General features: G+C 40.0%; 1 protein-coding gene across 1 annotated transcript; it reads left to right on the top strand.

Annotated features, from left to right (window-relative positions):
* The first annotated feature begins 3,084 nt into the window (after positions 1-3,084).
* Positions 3,085-20,437, top strand: fam204a (family with sequence similarity 204 member A). Its single transcript, XM_030071413.1, has 8 exons — positions 3,085-3,131; positions 3,226-3,469; positions 4,329-4,413; positions 4,632-4,662; positions 5,118-5,220; positions 6,907-6,996; positions 19,582-19,691; positions 19,994-20,437. Exons 1-8 carry the CDS (start codon positions 3,091-3,093, stop codon positions 20,043-20,045), a joined length of 756 nt encoding a protein of 251 aa, XP_029927273.1. The 5' UTR covers positions 3,085-3,090; the 3' UTR covers positions 20,046-20,437.
* Positions 20,438-20,821: the final 384 nt, after the last annotated feature.

Consider the following 20,821-nt stretch of genomic DNA (forward strand, 5'->3'; position numbering starts at 1 on the left):
ATGTCATGCCTCCGAATCAATATCGTAAAACAGTTCAAACACAACTCATCACGACTGCTGTGATAAGTGCTTTTGGGTGACAGGTGAGTCGAAAGAAAGAGATGCGGGAGAATGGTATGACGGAATTATCCAGGGAGAACATGTAACATTAAAATTTATGACCCCCTATGTGTTACTTCATCTCTCACAATTACAAATTATCCACACTGTCATGAAGTGCGCTGTGCAAAACTGACAGATCCATAAGTCAGCGGCAACAGGCCAGGAGGCTCGACGCAAGAACTGTTTAGCCTCAGATATCTGACTGCTATGCTTTCAAAGTGACTAATACACACTCATTTGAGAAGGCGGCTGTCAGAGCGGGATTTATCAGTGCCACTAAAATAGCCGTAATCCATCTGATTACGTTCGTGTAAACTCGCCTGTGTTGGGACAAAAAAATGCACAAAAGGGTGCTTCACATTAACATACAATTTCCAGTGGATTCCTGTGCCACAAGGTGAAAAGTTTCCTCATCAGTAAAGTCAATAAAACCGCGAACCACTCGCATGTTTATGTGCAATATTCCAGCTATTATGCCCGAGAAATAAGGTTGATTCAAAAACTTTGCGAGGTTTTACATGACTCATTGAAAGACATTGTTCAAAAGCAATGCTTGGGATATGGATAGAATGTGACAAATTCTGTCAGAGTAAATATGGTTTAATAAATGAATTAGCTTCATAAATAATGGCTGTAATGACATTTTAGGGGACAATAAGCCTAAGCGTTGTCAGGAAATAGTTGATGTATGAGTTTCATGCCTCAGCGGTTCCTCAAAATGAATAGGCTTGGGAAGATAGCAGGGGCCTGCAACCAGCCTATTTCCTAGAATTATCTACTTGTTGTCAATTTGCACAGTGGAATTACACATGCAAATTGAACTGCCTGCACAAACACCACTTGGAGATGATAAAAACAAATTAACAAAGGCTATAGAAGGAGGATTTATTTCACTGGCTAACCCAGGTCAAGCAATACATGTATTTTATGACTGTGTGTACCCAATTTTGCTGTAATTATATCAGCAAATTATTCTTTGTAATCGTATTATTTTTTTCCCCAACCTTCTCCTTACACACGTAATTAACTTCCTTCATATCCTAAAAAAAAAAAAAAAAAAAAAAAAAAAAACAATTCAGCTTGCCTCGGCATCAGAGTAACACAGTATAATCTGATTTGGAGTTCAGTCTCTTCACCTTTTCGTCTTGAAATACAGACGGGGGTGAGAGGTCAACAGTTTAGTGATAGTGTTTAGTGTAACTGCTGACCAAGGGCGCTGGCAAATCTACACAGCAAAAGTCAGAGTGTTAAAATATATATAATCACCTCTTAACATCATCCCTCATATTGGGTAGGAAATTAAGAGTCCCTGGACCTCCACGTTTGCTATTAGATATCTCATTTACTTTGTACACACAGTGCTAATCTGCACTAATGAATTCTGCCACACCAAGCCAGATCGAGATGACTTAAAATTATTACCACTTCCACAGATATGCCTTTCCTCATTTGAGGCTCAATTTGGCTGGCTCGCAAAAACAGTCTGTCACAGTAAGATACTAATAATTAGGGTTTTAAGATGATTAGTTTATCTCTGTGCTCTTACAGTCCTGCCTCTTATCCACCATGGCCAAAACTTAATAAGAGGCTCTAAGTTTTAAACAGCCAACTCCAAATTACCAAGAAATGATGGAAATAATGAACTGGAGCACATGCCAGATTGGGAGAGAGAGAGAGAGAGAGGGAGAAAGAGAGCGAGAGAGTGAGAGAGCAAAAGAAAGAGACGAAAGAGTGATGTGGGAGAGCTGAGAGAGACATTAATTCAAGTGTGAAATAGAACACAAAGTCGAGTAATCAATAAGGAAATGATTCAGACCTGGTAATGCCAAAATTGTTTAGTATTAGCAGGACTCTGTGGCTCTCGTTTATACCTTCAGAAGCCGCCATGCTCATCAACTTGTCACACATGTAATTAAAGTCATGATAATGCTGAGTGAGTGATACCAGTTAATGGCTGCATATTTTAGGGGATGAGATAGAGATTTTACATGTTCCAGATGACATTCAATATAGCATAAGCCCTATCAACCCCTAGTTTAATATTGCATCTGCTAAAGCATAACTGAGTACAATTTCTCAGCCAAAAGGGTGCAGGAAGGTCAAGGAGAGTGCAAGGTCTCCAGGTTTATCTGTGATACACTTTGGCCACATAACTATGGTTTTCAACAGAAATAATTATTTAGCTAAATCCTCTTTGTTGGATGTCTAAGCCTAAAATGAGCCTGGATATTGACCTGTAATATACATTGACTATAGGTCTCATTCTTCATTCTACATTGACATGGCACAAAAAATATGGGCTATAATTTATGTAGATGATTGGCTTTGCAATAAGATGCAACCAAAAGAAAGCCTAATGTGAATGGGTGTGAAAGAGCAATTTAAGGGGTAGATGTCCCTGTGCCAACGCCAGGGGCTATACAAGATTTGCATGCTAATCATTCTAATAATAATGTAATGCCCAAAGCAGTTTGAGCAAATTGCGAACCATTGGTCACAAAAGAGCGCTTATCTCCCTAAGAACATGACACAAATATACGTTAACATTTGAATGATTCCTGGTAATTCACGGACCTGTCAGTATAGCCTTGTAGCCATGATAATCACCTCAATTAAAAAAAAACAAAAACAACAAAAAAAAAACAGCCTGCTCTTTACCTTTACTGCAAACAGTGTTGCTCTTATATTTGCGCTACACATGTCGGCTCTCTGCTAAAACAGTTAAAATACCTCAAAGTGCTTTTAAAATGGTGTAAAACTACAAAACTGCGTGTAAAAATACTCAAGCTACAAAACATGTACGGTCCTAACAATTACAAGGGCCAGAACACATGTCAGTGTTACAACAACCAATAGAATCCTTCGTTTTATGTTCCATGTGTTCAACTGCTCTAAGCGCCGCGTTGATTGGCTGGCGTGTCCAACGCAACCTAGCTCTAAGCCAATCGGGTGGTTTCTAACGTGAAACGTCACGGTGTTTACACGGAAATGCGAGTTTCTCTCAGTGCTGTCGTAGCTGCTAGAGCTAGGTATGGCTATTCCTCGCTAGTTTCGCGTTTCCCAGTCGTTTATACGATTAATTTCTGTGTTAAATCATATCTCGTCCCACCGTCATCGTCTCAGTATGTACAGCGGACTCCTGCCGAAGGGTTTGACCGAGGCCGAGCTCAGTTCAGACGGCGAGGACGGCCGTGATGCCCAGGAGGAGGAGAGGGAGAGCAAGAGTGAAGGCTCCCCTGAAAAGTTGAGCGGTGTTGGGGGAAACAGTGGGTCAGTGGTGGAGGGAGATCCGTCTCACACCCCTAATGATAAAGACAGCGAGTCCCCGAGGTGCAGCCTGCCTGGGATTTCCCAGGAAATGTGGCAAGTATGTTTGTTTGGCAGGCAGTCAGCTGTGTCCGTCCAGGCTGTGAGCTGAAGCTGCTGTGCTGTGCAGCAGACACGGCTCAGACTGAAACAACTCATTCATACAGTTAAAATATGCATTCAGTTATTTCACTGGATGCCCAGCCAAGTAAAAACGATGGTGTACGTCTCACAAAATATATGTCACATTGAAAATAATGACAGATCTGAACCCTCCTGCCATCTTCAAATTTACATTTTTAATACTTGGGGTCAATTTGACTCCAGAAAATGATCATAATAATAATTAAAAAAAAAAAAAAAAATGGATGCCCAAGTTGAAGTGTCAGGTACTTTATGTCTTGTTGACTACCTAAACATAAGCCCCCCTACTCAAACCCCCGTATACATCAAAGATTTTGTAGGAATCATCTTTTTCCTTCCCAAATGTCACATGAACTATCAGTGGTTCTCTCACTGCTACAGGTGTGGTTATGTTTAAAGCAGAGGGAAGTTTTCTGGAGTATTATGAAGTTCCTCAGTGTCCAAAACAGCTAAAACAAATATGTGTACAATGTTGATTTTTCTTAAATGTTTTATACAGCTAAAAACACAGAAAACACAGACTTAACAAACATGAACATACATACATCATTTTATTTATTTATGTCCCCTTTAAATTAGGAAAAGTCATTAAAGATGAAGCAAAGAAAAACAATATTAATCATGTATTTAGGGAGGTTAAATACTGAATGTGGTGTTAAGAGTTGGAGGAAAAGGAGAGCTAAGACCCCAAGTTGGACCATGTATGTGCATCATGTCTTAACATGTATAACAGCAGAAACAATCAGGGGTCCACCGTCTGTGTGTGTGTGTTTAAGAAATTTCAAGATCTACAGAAGAGGAAAAATGAGATCAAGACGATGAAGGATCCCCGAAGAAGAAAAAGAAGGCGACACAAAAAAGGTCTTGTGAACTGAAAGTCTCACAGTGTGTGTGAAATTGCTGTAGATGTACTGAGGTTGTTTCTGTGTGCACTGTGGGCCAGTTTTGCCCTAGAAGACAAAGACTGTTGAAATAAGTAAATGACACAGAGATGAATGATGGCACATGTTATACTGGAGGAATATTTAGGTGACACTCGGTTTACTCCATCCCACAAACTTTACTGTGTTATTCAACAGGAACAGACACCCAGGAATCAGCTGAGGAAAGGTAACAGAAATATTATTAATGCTCACACATGAAAAAACAACAAAACCAGTTCATGGAGTTAACTGTAATTACACAGGTGTTATATAAATTTGTTTGGCTGCTCATAGTGTAGACGCCCATAATTCTGCCCATTTAACTGTGTTTAAATTGTTGGTTTATTTGTAATAGCCTCTATAAGGATAATAATAAGAGTGTTTTGAATATGTACCAGTGTGACCCCTCAGCTGTACTGAGCGAAGTCTGCAGAGGGTAGCCTGCGCCACCAGGAAAATGTCTAATCACACACTTAGAAATAAATTTAGTCGTAATTACGGGCTTGATTTCATTTTAGTGATAGAAATAGGGTCCGGTTCTTGGACGGACAGTGCGCAGAACTACTGAATATAGTGCGTTTGCCTTATCATATTACTGGTAAAATGTGATGAACATTAACACCCATTTTTCTCTCTCCACAGAGAGCGAGAGGCTGAGCGTGAGAAGCATTGGGACGGGCTTAAGCAGTATTTCGGTGTAAATGATCGATTTCATCCCCCTGCATGTTCCAAACCCCCTCCAAAGGTAACAAAGCCTCCTGCCTTCAAACTTGTCTGCTCAGGTTTAACACCGTCTCTGTCAGCGCTGTTGTTCGCACGTTCACACCTTTTGTGTTTTTACACCAGTGGATTCTCTCATTGTTTTATTTGATGTGACATGTGGATTATGAGAAGCCATATGGAAGCTCAATTTCACACTGAAATAGAATATTAAGGATTACGTCAGATTATATTTAGTGATAAGATTAGGGTAAAACTCCTTTCCTGTGTGGTTCAGATTAATGTAAGATGTAGATTCTCTGAATGAGAATCTCACTAGTTTTTTTAGTTTTTTTAATGTTGAAAGACCGATGAACACAGAGGTAGAAACACAGCACAGACTTTTGATTGAATCTAGTTTATGCAGATTAATGGTGATAAATGACAGATGCCACCACAGTGCGTCTGCAGAGGATTTAATCATTGAAGAAATTAAAACTGCGCTTTCTCTCATTTGAATGTAATTCTACAGTAAGAGATGAATGCACATTTTACGCCGTGGCATTCAAAAATTGCCAGTGAAGCAAAATATTTGCAAACTTGATGAACAGTATAGCTGACCCAGTGAATAGGAGATGTTCTCATTTCAATTGGAAATCCGTTTAATGGTTATTTGGAGTATTATTTTGAGCTCAATTTATCTCAGAGCACCATAAAATTGAGTTTTTGCTGATTTTCACTTCATTCAGAATAGGGCAACTTTGAAAGGATAAAGAAATGATTAACCAGCTGAATGAAACAGAACTTGTCATGTCAACATAATGAAAGAGCCTTCATCCTTCAAATGCAGCCTCTTGTAATTAATACATAATATTTGAATACTCCCAAGACTTTCTCACAGTCACAATCTCTTGAGGGAAAAGCTGGAGTATCAGGGAGACGCTGTTTCTTAATCTGACCTGCAGTTTTTATTCCAGCCACACATAACACAGTTTAACAGACAGTGAACTTAAAATACATTTCATGGCACAAAGGATAATGGTCTGCCAGTATATTGTCTATTCATGAGATAGCATAGACTGTAATTAAGACCACGGGATAAGGTTTATACAGCGGCGGCCCCAGTGTATTGAGTAAATAATAAAGCACAATCAAGACAAAACAACCAAAGTCGTGCAGGAAATCGTATTAAGATGCACTTTGCATCCCATGAGCTTTAGCCTACATGCTAAAGGTGCTTTTTTTAGGCCCGATTGTGTTGTCCTATATTTTTAGAATTGACTCATGATCCTCAAACAATAAAACGTGACTCAGAAGAGTCACATTAATAATTACAACCTCCTTCCTATGTTTTTTTAGCGTGATGAAATTTTGACTGAAGAAATTTGGTGCTCCGCTCTGCTCAGATAGGCTCATCACTGCAGAACTGCCTTGCCATCACTAACCGGGGGCATCTCCGCACCCCCTCTGCTTAGGCCTGTAATGGAAATGTGTAATTAAAGAGTCACATTTATGTTTGGTAATCTCCTGTAGCATTTCTAAGATTTCCCCACTAATATCCAATCAAAAAGGTTTTCATTTGTGAAGGGAAATCTACATATTTGTAGTAATAGCAATCATATTAAAAATAAGGCCCGGGGGACTTTTGAAGTTACTCTTTGATTTTTTTTTTTTTCTCTACCCCTATTTCAAAAAAAAAAAAAAAAACTCTCAATTTTTTCCTCTTCTGCAGTCCGGCCTAGAAAAGAGCATAGAGAGCGCCATAGCTGAAGGGGACATTGCAAAGGCGGAGGAGATGAGCGACAGACTCGCCACTCGAGAGGTACGTTGTGCTGATAAGAGATCTTTGGGGTGCTCCCGCTGTGACAAATCAGGCTAATGGATCCGTGGCCATTTCTGCTGCAAAGACATAGAGGAACAAAAACACACGCAGACACCCACCATTGAGTCCTGCAGCCCTTTTCCATTGAGTTAATGGAAAGCCCTCCCCTTAGTTTTGAAGTGCTGCAGTGTCTAAAGGACTTTTGGCTCTGCTTTTTAATGAAGGGTACATTGCTTTCAAGCCAACTGTTAAATCATTCTCCAGGTAAGAGTTTCATACCTTTGAAGTGTACATGTCCCTAAATGCAGTGCCTGAAGTTTTGTAACTAACCGTCTTGGCAGGCATCAAGGATCAAGTGGTTTGAAACTAATTTAGCATAAAATGTAGCCCACACACACATATAATTGTGGTTAAAAAGACATACAGCTGTAGTGGTACTTCTCCACTGGGAGAATCGCCATACTTTAAAGCATCAAAGTTAAACTTCTTTGTTTTATGTTGCTTACAGCGCCACATATAAGCTTTTTCATTTTTTAATAGTAGCAACACAAAAATGTTACATGTTTGGATTTGCTTGTTTGCCTCGGTCGACAATAAGATTTGCGCTCGCGGTGAATCGGAAATCGCAGTGGACCCCTGTTTATCTGAGCTTGACGCTTCTGAAACGAACCAAAAAAGGATCATCTGCAAATTTGTTTTTGTTTTTATTTGGAGTTCTTTGTTGTTTGCATGCTGCATGTAACTCAGAGGATTGGATGTGGCCATAAACTACGAGACTACTGCAGAATGTGTCTTCAGTGTGCATGCGTTACTTTATTCTGGCTTTTTATACTATTGATTCATTCATTTTCATCAGTAATCACTGGCTGAGAAGGCATTCACTCTGCTGAGAGGCCTAATTCAAGTAAATTGGGTTCAAATAAACAAGATTCTGTATTTTAAAAATGCACAGTAGCACTAAAGGACAGGCACGTGATATAGTTGGACTATCCAGTGCATTGGCGTTACATGCATGGTATCTACACTGTGTAATAGACATTGGTGTGCAGAATCAGACTCCTTCATATTCTTAACTGCTCGCAGAGTGCTCAAATGCGGGGAGTTTAAATGAAAGCGCTTGCTTGTGGCTGGAAGAGTGGCACCTGTACTGTAGTTTCAGAAAGCCTCTTAGAGCGCCGGTGGATTGGTTTAGTATGAGCTGAGGTTCCTGCCTCTCTGGCACCTGCCTCGCATCTTGCCAGGAACATGATGGGCTTGACAGCAGTCTGGCAGCCACAACTCATTGTTTAGCAGTGATAACTTCATTTTCGCACGAGTAGTGAAATGACCATTTTCAAATCCCGAAAAACCTCGGAGATGCAAAGTTCTAAAGCGTTCCTTTATGAAGACAAAGAAAGGCGTTCCCGAGTGCATTCAGAAGCTAAAGAGAAGAGAAGCAAGTCAAGCCATTTTTTTTTCACAACCCTCCAACTAAAAAGCCAAAAAAGTTTGAGGGATTCTGAATCAGTTTTGGACAGGATTGTGGTTTGCAGCCAGCATTGCATTTGTGTTTTAGATAGACCATTTAGAGCCGAATGTTTGTTTATAGCACTCCTGTTCACTTTTGACAGGAGCTCTGTGACAAACATTTAGAGGATCAATAATCCCCACTGTGGCCAGAATCAATTTCAGGGTTATAATTGAGTGGCTCATTTGGTTTGGAATGGCTTAGATGTTTAATTTGTTTACGGTCATAACACCAAGACATGATTGTGGCAGGCTTTTCACTGGAAGAATAGGAACAGGTTTTCTTAGCAAAAATGTAAAAGCATTCCGACAGCTGTGAAGAACTAAAGAGGCCTGTTTGTCCCTCTAGGCATTGTTTGTAAAGAAAACGCTGGTACATGTTGGATGACAATGTTTCAATGTATTTTCATCCTCAATCTAACAGTTTCCCACTTATCTCCTCAAACCAAAGGGGAAGGGAAGGAAAGGAAGATAGAAGGCTTGCTGTCAGAAACCCCCTTTATAATACAAAATTGTTTGTTTTCTGCTGTTTTGAGCGCTCTCAAATCAATTAATGATTGCCATTGCTCCACTTTCTTCTTTTAATCTCAGCATTAAAACAATTTGGCAAAACCTGTTTTGAAGGCTCCTTACAAATTCTGTGATATGTGCTCTTTCATCTGTCCAAGTTCTGAGACGCACTGCTCGGATATTACAGGTTGCTTTGATATTTTCTTCTCATTATAGTTTTTAAATATTTCCCTAGGCTGTACTTCTTTGTTTTAGATGATTTGGGAAAAGCCATGCCCCATTTTTAAGTGAAAGTATTTAGACCCCCCCCCACACATACACACACGCACACACACACACACGCACACAGATGATGGTGGGAAGTAATCACATCCCATTTTAGGTAACAACATATTACTAATGTCTACCTTGCTGAGACAAAGCTTCCTAATGTATTCCTTCAAATCCTGCTTTTGCCTTTCAGGAAGCTCTCACTCAGATAGGGTTTCCTCTCTCATGAAGATGTATGGGTCCGTTGATCCTCCTCAGCACATTTGGATTGTTTTTCCGAAAGCCTTGGAAGTCCCAAAATATTGTAAAGAGCTTCTGGCCCCTAAAGTACTTGTATTAGTTCAGTAGATTAAATGGTGCAAGTCCTCCAGTTAATAAGACTGGGTCTCCATCCTTTGATTACTGCACATTATTTTACACTGCTGTAAGTTGCATATAGGCTAATTAATTTCTGTAATTAGCATAACATTAAGTGACTGCTATATATAACCAGCTCACCCTCTGTCAGGAGACTCGATAGCATCCTGCAGCTCATATTTGAGAGATTGATTTCCCATGCATTCCTGGGAAATGAGCAAGTGAAAGCGCAGTGAAGTTAAAAACTGATATTAATTGGTACACTAACATACATTGTTGCTCCCTTTGCGTATAGGATGCCGTATCCAGTGCAGTATGACCTAGAAGGAGATTCATAATGGCCTCATAACACATTGTTGGTTTCCATATGGCAAACACCCAGAAAAATATAGGCTATAAACATAGAAACAGAATATTCCTGTGGTTTTGGCCCTAGAAATATGGCTAGCCATGGTTTTTATTATGGTTTCTGTGGCAAAAACATAAAGTAACACTTCATGATTCACCTTTGCATGATCTTTTGATAGCAGTCCTGCAATAGGAGTCTAATCGAACAATGCATGCCTACTAAATATGAAAAAAGTAAACCCACCAAGGCAAATGTAAAAATCTATTTTGGAAAAAGCTGCTTCTTTTGTTTACTGCCGCTGTACTTTCATTTTTCATGTCACACTTACAAATCCACCCTCTCACTCAGGTTAGCGTTTCCTTCGACATCCCCCTTACAACAAATAATCATCCCCTCTCCTTTTTTCCCCTCTTTATAAAACTGAACAACTGAAGTCTTTTGAAACAGTCAGGAGCTGTACTTTATATACAGTAAGTGGGTATAATTCAAGACAAAAGACTGTCACACCGTGTTACAGCTTAGAGTTCCCCCTTAGCACTCATCACAGCTATTAGAGTGGCATTACCACTTCAAAACAGAAACTCTTTAGTCTGTCACAATAGGGGGTGTCAAGTCCATTTCATGACTTCCAGAAGCTAAAGAATATGAAAGAAGAAAAAAAAAAGAAACAGATACATGGCTCCTAGCCTCTCCTGAACCACCGGTGGGGAAGTAGATCCTGCAAATGTCAGAGACGCCACACAGAAAGCGTGAATATACCCAGCAGAGGGCAACTCGTGTGTTCAGTGTGTACCATGCAAACCAGCGAGCACAGAGAGTAACTTAGACGTGTCTGGTACTGAACAAGTCCAGCATTTTAACACATTAGCAGCACCTTCTGATTGCATTTCATATTGTACCAGGACATGGACTTTACAAGTTAGTCAGTAGATTAATACGCAGAATCCCATCATCATTCATCACAGACACGATCATTATAATGGAGATCTAGTAACTGGCAGCTTGTTACAATGACCGACTTCACTGTTATATTTTATCCTGCTGAAAGTGGCTGGGTCCCCGGCTACGGTTACATGTAGTAACCCAGTTTCTGGTCATTTTCTGAGGTCTTATTCAGGTTAAACTGTCTGCATGAACCTTTGATACTCCATGATGGAGTGACCCAGTTGTTATGAGGGAGACGATTTCCCTCTCCTTTGCCGGAGCATTAGCCCAAATAGCAATACTTACTTCTGGCACAGGGGAAAGAGATGACAGTCCCAATAGTAGGTGCTGTTTGATGCGTTTTTTTCCCCTGTTGACATTGAATTGTACTCCGAACGTGCAAGTCTGAGTTTGCGTAGAGCTCGAAAACCAAAAGTAAAAGGAGTAAAATGTTTGGATGCTCCAGTAATCTGTTTAATATGTGACTGAGTCGGGCATCTCAATCAGGTGAATATGAGCTTACTGGGTCACTGTAACTCACTTCTGGTGTTCATTAACATACATGTTGATATGTTCCTGTGGTGTGTGCAACACACCACAGGAACCAACACAAAACCAAGTTATTAAACGAATGGGTTGAGAACTGAATTCTTAAAAAGGATCCCTGCTGGTTGTGGAATTTCTGGAAAATCAAGGAATTTTGAAGAGACTATCCAAGAAGGGAAAGTCAGGGAATTTAATGTATTCTTTGAACGGGTCATGGAATATCATGCAATTTTGTCAGCCTCAATTTAAAAAAAAAAAAAAAAAAAGCTCTAAGGTTTTTACCAAACATTATATTAATTTTCCATTGTATTCAGATTATGTTTGCTTCTCTGGCATAATAAAACAGAATTATTAACTTTGTTGTGGCATCTTAATCTGATGTGCATTTAAAGTTTTGGTCAAGGGAAAAAAAAATATTATGTTACATTGATATAGCTCATGGATATTCAACATTTTAGTCATGGAAAAGTCAGTGAATTTTACATTTGACATAAAGTGGGGATCCTGCATAAAGGAATGCACCTGATGACAGTAATGTTTAGCTGTGCTGTGGCATTTACACAATGCTCCACATTTTACCACGGGGCTCTGATAGCGGTGCCACATCATCATGCCAGCACTTTGCAGTGGTGACACATTGCACGGTGGATTCATTGGCTGAATTCTTATGTGTTCTCCACAACTTAGTTCTGTCATCATCATGAGACAGCAAGAGCAGGGATTATTCACACCAGTCAGTGGCTCATTTCACCTGCACTGAGAAATATTTTCTTTACACTCAAGTAAGTTCTGAAATTGACACAAATAAATATCAAAACTGGGCTGCAGTATTCAGGTATAAATCTTTCAAGAAACAATGATATTTAAATGTGTTCCTGTGGAGAGATGGGACCGTATGAATCCTTTCATTTTTGGCTTTCAGCATTTGTAACAACTCAAGAGACATTTTATTATCAACATTTTTTTTTAATACACATGTGTACAGCCATTTTCCCCCTTTATGTTGATATTGGTTGCCACACTTTTATACTTTTTGCTGACAGCCCGTTGTGGGTGGGACACCACAGGTATCCAGGAATATTCTGTTAGCTGGTTTCTTTATGGCATTGGGGAGACTTCAAACGTGCATATGAAAGCTTAACCAAATTAAAAAGACCTTAACTGCAGTACAGCCTGTTGCCATTTCTATCCATTTCTTCCCATTTGTTATGGTTCCAGTGTTGGAGGTTTGCATCCCACTGCCACTGCAGTTTCTTGTTTTTTACTGAAAGAAGTAGAGCGGCTATAAGTTGTCAGCTACACGCCATTCATTTCGGTTAACTGACAAACTGTTGCCTCATCTGTTGCTTTGCAAAAACCCACCGCCGGCCTCTTTTCTGTAGTGGGTCCTTTTGACCGGTGGCTTCTTGTGGTCTACAGGCGGTGGATCCTCCTCTACACCCTGTTGAAACTGCTAAAACATAAAAAAACCTCACACACTCAATCCAGAATGCCGTGCTCTTGAGTCTTTGCAGTCACTCTGGCTGGCTGAAACACACAAACATTTAAAATCAACAACAACTGATCACTGCTTTCACCTGGATTCACTTTGTCATGGAAAGAGCAGTCCGTCCTACTAGTTAGATCATTGACTTTCAGACTGCGGTTTGGGGCCCACCAGGGGCCCTTGAGAAGGTTGCAGGAGGTCCCCAGCAAAAGGAGTATAGGAAAAAGTAACTATTGTGAACGACCATTTCTAATGTAATTCATCGTGATTATAGTTTGACCATAGTTTGGGAATGCCTGATTTCGATCACCCAGTGCACTTAGGGCTGGGTGATATTTCAATTTTATATCAATATAATTATATGAGGTTGGAAATCATCTGGGATTTTGGATATTGTAATGTTTTAAAGACCGTTTTACACTACAGGGATGCAATTTTGTGAACTTCTCAGACTATTCTAGCTGTACTATTATCATATACCCATCACTGCTGATTTTTTATCAAAAAGCTTACGTGTAAATATCTTATGAAAGCACCAGTAGTCATGTCTGCAGTAGTAGTAGTCACAATATTGATATGGAGGTGGTCTGTCAGCGATATTGTGATATTTGATTTTGTTCTTATCGTCCAGCCCCAAGGGAACTGCAGGCACAAGTTATCATATTAGTATGTATTAATAGTACACATGTCTTTGTAGCTTTGGTACATCCAGATGATTGTAATATCCCTCATTATGTTGCAGCTCAGATTTCAATAGGACAAGCTGGTGAAAAGAAAGCCCCACTGTCCTTGAAATATACCCTTTGGAAAGCCTTGCTTAAATACTGTGAAACAAAGGTGGCTCGGCAGGCTTTGTGTGAGGAGACATGGTGGGTTAGATGAAACAAAGAGCTGAACTAAGACTGTTTCATGTTATTTATGTCATTTAACTCCGTTTTTCTTCTCCCCACCTTTGCCTGCCATGCCCATGTTTGTAATCAGAAATTAATGAGCGGTGCTTTTGTGGAAAATAGGCCTTATCAGATCCTTACTTTCCCCGCCCCACATCAGAATATGAGGCTGACTCTGTCTACCCTGCGAGCCCCCCAGGCGACTGTGGAATAGTTTAGGGAAACTCTCCTCTTTGTTCATTTTTCCTTCAGCATAAGCAATTTATCACTGAATGAACTTTTATTGTATCTCTGGATGACTCACATTAAATTTTCGCCCATTAATTTTGAAATGGATTTTGAAATGGGTACTAAGCTTTTATCAAATGCCTGGGAATCTCATTTGGATTATTGTATTTCATTAATTACTTGATAGACAAAGCATACTTTTCAATGTAGATTTGTGTGCTGTTTAATTAATTAGCATGTTTTCTCTTTTAATTAAAGCCATTTTTTTTAAATTAAAGCCCACAGCAAAACACATATATAATTTGTTTGTAATTAGGCCTTAATTGGTGGTAGTGGAAGCTTAGCACCCTCGGTTTCTTTTTTCATGATTGCCATTTTATTGCCAGTCAGTCATTAATTAAACTGTTTTTTCTAATTAGCTTATAAAACTGTTGATGGCATATTATTGTAAGTGTGAGTTCAAAGCTTGCTAATAAGCCTACCCTACTCAGAAGAGACGAGATAATGGAATGTGCACAAAGCAGGCGAACTTTCAGAGATTTCTTTTTTTTTTTCTCTCTCCTTCTCCCTCTAGTCCCTAAAGATGACATGTCGTGTATCTAGCATCAGATTATTAGAAAAGAAAATAGAGACATGCATTATACCACTGGCTGTTCTACTCTGCCTTCCCTGGAGTGGCTCTTTTTTGCATGCCATGTAATGCTGTTTGTCAAAGTGGTGGAAAGATTACATAAACCTCTTATGAGGCTGCCCCATGAAAGACTGATAATCTATTGAGAGAATAGCGTGAGGATATAGTAGCAGGAAGGTATAGGCTGTGAATTTTGGACCGGCTGTTGTATGGGAAGTGGATAATTTGCTCTATCTGGTGGCTCTCACACTTGTTTGGCCGTGGATTTTGCTATTGCTCAACCCCTGCATTGAAACAATCACTGTTTACGTAATTCTGCAAGGGATAAATTACTATCAGAATTACCGAGGTAGCATGTCTTAACCAGTCAGGCCACAGGAAGATGCTGTTTTCAACATTTAACATTGGAGATATTGTTTATTTGCATTCCTCATGTTTAGGTCACTCCACTGTTTTCATGAGATTTTCCCCAAAATGTGCAGGATACTGTACAACAGATGATTGAAACTTTATATTGGTGGTGCAGGCAGTGCTGATTGAACACAGTCTCTCGCTCTTCCTCTTGTTTGTCGCTGTGACATATAGACCCTCTAGCCAGCAGCCCATTTTATTTCCCCCTTACACCTCAATTCTTGGAAATTATGCTGAAATAACATGTGAGCAGCCTAATCTGATATTCATTCCTTTCTTATATAGCCCTGCTTTCCAAAGTTGACTAAGGCCACATTATTTAGGCATTAAGGTACTGTGATAAGGGAATTAGGCTGGTCATTAATCGTTTACACGTCAAATGCAGCAGAGCAGCTCGGGGAGGTGATTTAGCGAGGCAAAGCCATATAGCCCTTGTTAATCCACCTCTCACACGTTTTAATTGGAAGAGGCTTCCCTGGATAGGAAATTTATGAATGGGTTTAAGGCCATTTCTTCCTTAAAGCCATCATTTATTTCATATTGTTAATAGGAGCTTTAACACTTTATCCACATGGAGACATATTTTTCTCGTCTGTCATTTAACTATTGTCTTTTTGGAGTTACTGTTTAGGTGGCACAGTATTTATGTATTCATTGTGGATCCCGCACTGCTCATAGAGTAAGAAAAGGCTTCCCAGCGCTTCCTTGTTATTCATCGAGCACATAAGAAATAATGCAGTAATAGAATAGACACACAAATGAATGCGATGTTGGCAAGTGTTATTAAGACGGGCTTGGGTTGTCTTGTGTATGGCTTTGCACAGGAGCGATGCTGAAATGTATTGAGGCCCCATATTTGGGAGTCCACTTGAATCTCCATGACGACCCAAACATGAGTGAACAGAAACGGTACTATTGACTTAACCCTCCTAGTGGCCTTAAGCTGCTGCTGCTGCTGCAGCGCCAGCATTGTGCACGATGAATTTTTCGCCTTCAAATCTTCCAAAGGTCAGAGTATTAATCCTTTGAATAAACGTTGTCTTTAACAGGGCTGCGCTCAGGACAGCCTTAAAAGAAACAATGCACAGAGAAATGGCTGTGATGGGCACTTAATTGTATATTAATATGGGACGTAGTGGGAAGAATTGCCTTTTTATGAGTGCTATAAACAAAGAATGCAGGAGGTTTCGTGTCTTCTATCTTTTTTTCTCCCCCAGCTTTGTATTTTCATTCTTGCTGCACATTCTTATTTTTTACCAGCTTCTGATGTGAAAGGATTTGGCACTAAGATGCACGCAAGGGGAGGGGGAAAAAATCCTGAAAAGTGGATCAAAAAAGTAAATGAAAAATAATGTCATATTACTGAAAATATGAGAGGCTAATTTGTGCCGACTTTTTGCTAATTTTGTTCTCGCCACAGAAAGAGGAGCCGTCACCTGCTCGGCGCCACAGCGCTGACAGTGCCAGTGATCCATGAAATAAGCTGCCGCTGGCTTTGTTCAGATAAGAATGAACAAATCTGCACAATGTACTGCTCTCGGAATCTCATTTTCATACTTGCATGCAGGCTAAAAGAAATAAGCTGTTTGCAGGCTTGATTAATCAGACATTTGAGGGCTTTTTTGTCTCTTTGATCTGTTCTGTCTCCTAGGTAACTTGGTTGACATTAATGTTGAGCCCCAGTAAAGACAATCAGGGATTGTAGACTAAACTGATAAAAAAAAAAAAAAAATTAAAGACCTTTAACGCTTTAAATATAGTACCAGCTATATGCTGAATTTAAAAGAGGGGAAATGAGGGGCATGCAAGTGGGTTTTAATTTTGGTTTTGGAATGCTTGGGAAGGCGTGTTTTCAAGACCTTTTGCATTTCAAATGCTCCCCACAGGAGAGCAGGTTAATGTGGGTAATCCTTGTGTAGGAAAAAAAAAAGATAAATCTCTGTCTGTAAATCTCAAAAAGAACCCGTTTAGCATCATGCAGCTTCATTTCATTTGCTCCCAGAATGAGGCATCTCCACCAAATGACTTTATTTTCAGCAAATGTCGAGAGCAGGGGGCTGTTCAGAGATTTGTCAACAATTAAATAAACCTCCGATTTATAATCTCAGCGTGCATCGCGGCCACTCAAAAGCATTTAGCACCTACACCACTTGAACATGGTGCAGGGAAGAGCCCTGCGTGGCGTTTATCTGCTCGCAAATCTACAGCAAACATAAGAGCAATCACCCTTTGTAACTTCCTTTTTCTGCAGTGTTTGAGGAGAAAACATGATTTGTGGATTTTTAAAACCTATAAAATGGCAAGGAATTAGAAAACTGTCATAGTATGTACGCTTCAGGTTATGCAGACGCTTTCACAAATCTTCCAAGTGACTGTATAGATGAATGCCTTGAGGGCCCAGCCAGAGCCCAGTACTTGCAGCCAGCTGAAGCCCTTATCTTAAATCCAAGCAAAGTACCATTAATCTTTTTGAAAGACCTTTATGGCTTTTAATGTATCCCAAATTAGAACATTTTACACCCTTGGTTCCTGAAATATGGTGATAAAAAGCCTTTAGAGTTTAATTTTTCCTGCCTGCTCGCTCTGACCTGCTTAATCCCAGCATGCATTAGGAGATATTTTAGTTTCAGTCTTTCTAATAAAGTTTATCCCACTTAATTATAATTGAAACATTTTTTTTCCAGCAGGTCTTTTTTTTTCAAGTGGCGCAATGGTGGCACATTTCTTCATTACCTTAAGACTTTCTTTCCCCTGATTGTGCTGTGAATATTGCAGAGAATTACCCAAAGGTTTGGTGAAATTGTTCCAAGTTGTTTATCAAAGTTTGCCTTTGGTTGAATAATAAACCTATCTCAGGAGTGACAGAGGAGGCAGGATTTTTCCCTTTGTTTCCTGTGCTTCTGTGTGACTGGGGTTATTGGGATTATTCTGCTTCACAATACACACATGTCTTCGCTGGGATTTGAATGTTTGCCTCTTGCAGTCACGGTCATTCTCTTCACTTCTGATTTCAGGGACTTGCTGCAGTATTCCAAATGGAAAGTCTCTTTTACACTGGTGATAACTGAAAAAATGCCATCGCAGTGTTTTTTTTTTTTTTTTTTTTTTTTTTCTGTTTTTTTTTTAGGGAGGGAAAGAAAAAAGAAAAAAGGCAAATCGCTGAACATTGTTTCTCATGGTTTATTTTTATTTCACTTGCACATTAAACAACAAAAAAAAAAGTAATCAAAGAGAAACAGAGCATTGTGCAGGAGAGATTATAAACCAGGAGCTTTAAAATGTGACTTCCTCTCAAAATACCTCCAAATAAAAGGCAAAATAGATTAGAATAATTGCAATGAAACAATGCTGCTCTAATGTATTGAGCTCGAGGGCAGCCCCCCCACCCCCATCACACACACACACACACACACTATACACACACTATACACACACTTTCACATAGATACACCGTCACAAACATATCCACATAGCATTATATTTACTTTGCTGCTGTTAGGTATCGAGCTCATACAGATGACTTTGTTTCATCTTTATCTGTCCCACTGCTGTAATGTTCACCGATTATTGTCTTAATCCACTTTGCCTTTATCGTTTCCTGGGCACAGCAGATGATACCCAATTATAAACATTTAAAAGACAAACATAAGGAACACTGTGGTGAGATTTTCACAATCCACTTTCCTCTGCGGAGAATTCTTGGGGAAAAAAGTACAAACACGCCACATTTTCTCAGTGCATCTCCTGTTTTAACCGCGAATCCCTCAACTCTCCTCCACCACGACACTTCAAAATAAAAGTTTTCATTCCCTGGGCGGCATCACACTTCACTCGTACACCGAAATGTGAGACCTTCAGGTGTCTCATGGAGAAAAATTTGCCTGCAGGAATGATGGCTTATGAGCTACACACACTTTTCTCTTGCCAGGCCAAATGAGAATATTGATTGAAAACAATTTTTGGGATTAATTGTGTCTTTACATTTTCATTAAACATGTAAATTCATATTTGTATACACTCCTGCCCTATACATTGTATCCTTACATGCTAAATAATTAAAGTGGCGCTTCTAGGTCCGGCTGGCACACCAAATGAGGAGGTGATGTCATCATGCAAGGCCTGTGTACAGCTTCCTTGTATCTGATGACCAATCACAACATTGTGTAGTGCTCCAAGTCAATAATAACAAAGCTTTTTTAAGGTATTCAGTGTGCAGCTGCAGTTTCCAGCGCCTTGCTGAGCTTTTTTTTTTTTTTGGATGTGCATGTCCGCTTTTCTTATTTGGTGTGTTTGACAGCTGAATAACGGTGTTGCTCTTCCTACCAGCCCACCATCTTGGAGCCGTGGAGGTCTGTAGGAGGCAGGACAGGAAGCAGAGGCACCACGACGCATCCATCGCTCGGAGAGTTTGTCTCGTCCGGAGACCGATTTGATTTGCGATCTCTAACCGACCTGCTCTCTGTCTCCCTCTCTGCAGCTCGCTGTGAAAGTCACGCAGGCCGCCAGCTGCCGGGATTTCGTGCAATGCAAACAGGAAGAGGAAGCATCCCGTGCAGCCCAGAAAAGAAAGAAGCAAATAGCTTGGGGGTATGACGTCTTCCTGTGTTCATGCTGTCGTTAAATAATATTTCTGCTTCGTGTTACCCAAACTGCACGCTGGCCAGTCAGTCCGATCGTTTCAGACTCAGTTCATGCACTTTTTAGTTTCAGTGTAGCTGCATCACATGGACTTTGTCACTCGTTTTTCACACGTTTCGTCTTGTCAGATGTGGCTGCTCAGCTCAGAGTTGTAAAGTAAAGATTTTCAACATTGCTTCATGACAGTGAGCAAAGTGTCGGCTTTAAATGATTATTGATGATTATTAATGATTATTTTTGTTGTGTTGCAGGTTCGAAGCCAAGAAACGATGGGAAACCAAAAGCAACATGGGCTTCATGTGACACACGTCAAAGAGGATACCAGCAAATTTTATACTGGTTTATAAATTAATTTGAGAGCAGTTATGCTTTTCAAGCCTGACTCATAATATTACTCTTTTTATTTTTTATCACTATTTTTTTTTTAGGTTTTTTGGCCCTCTTTTTACACTGTATTTGTCTTTTTGAACATTTCACACCAGCCAATTGTGAGGCGTACAAGTCACACAATTGGCTGTGAGGAAAAAAAAAAAACATCCAAAGAGTATGATGAAAAAAATTATGGAGCATTGAAATTAATTCCTAAGGCACCCATTGGTGGCTGAATTGTGGTATTTTTCATTCCATTTCTGTGATTTGAGCGTCCTAGCCTTTTTTCTCTCCCCTTCAAATTAAATCTGGTGTACATTACTGGATGATGCGTTTATTTATTGCTGTAAAGTGGGTTAATCATGAAGGCGCTCCTTTCTTCTTCTGAGGAAGAGAAAGGAAAGATTAGGGCCCTAATGCAATGTACAGGATAATGTGCGATAGGATTTGCGAGTACAAAATGAAATTTGGCTGCTGTAAACTGTTGTGAGCAGTCGTAAACTGAAAGTTGAGTGAGCAGGGAGCATGTGAGACATGAAACAGAGGCTTTGCTGTTGGCCCTCGCCCATGCTGTGAGACATGCTATTGTTCTGCAGCCCAAACAAGAGGCGCACAGTGTTTCTCGAAGCCTCCACTAGCGGCTCATTGTGTGATGAGCTCTCCTCAGTATCTGTAACACCGTCTAAACCCGCAGATTCCTCTCCCTGTTA

This window comes from Myripristis murdjan, chromosome 15 (genome assembly GCF_902150065.1).
Source record: "Myripristis murdjan chromosome 15, fMyrMur1.1, whole genome shotgun sequence".
In the NCBI taxonomy this organism is placed as follows: domain Eukaryota; kingdom Metazoa; phylum Chordata; class Actinopteri; order Holocentriformes; family Holocentridae; genus Myripristis; species Myripristis murdjan.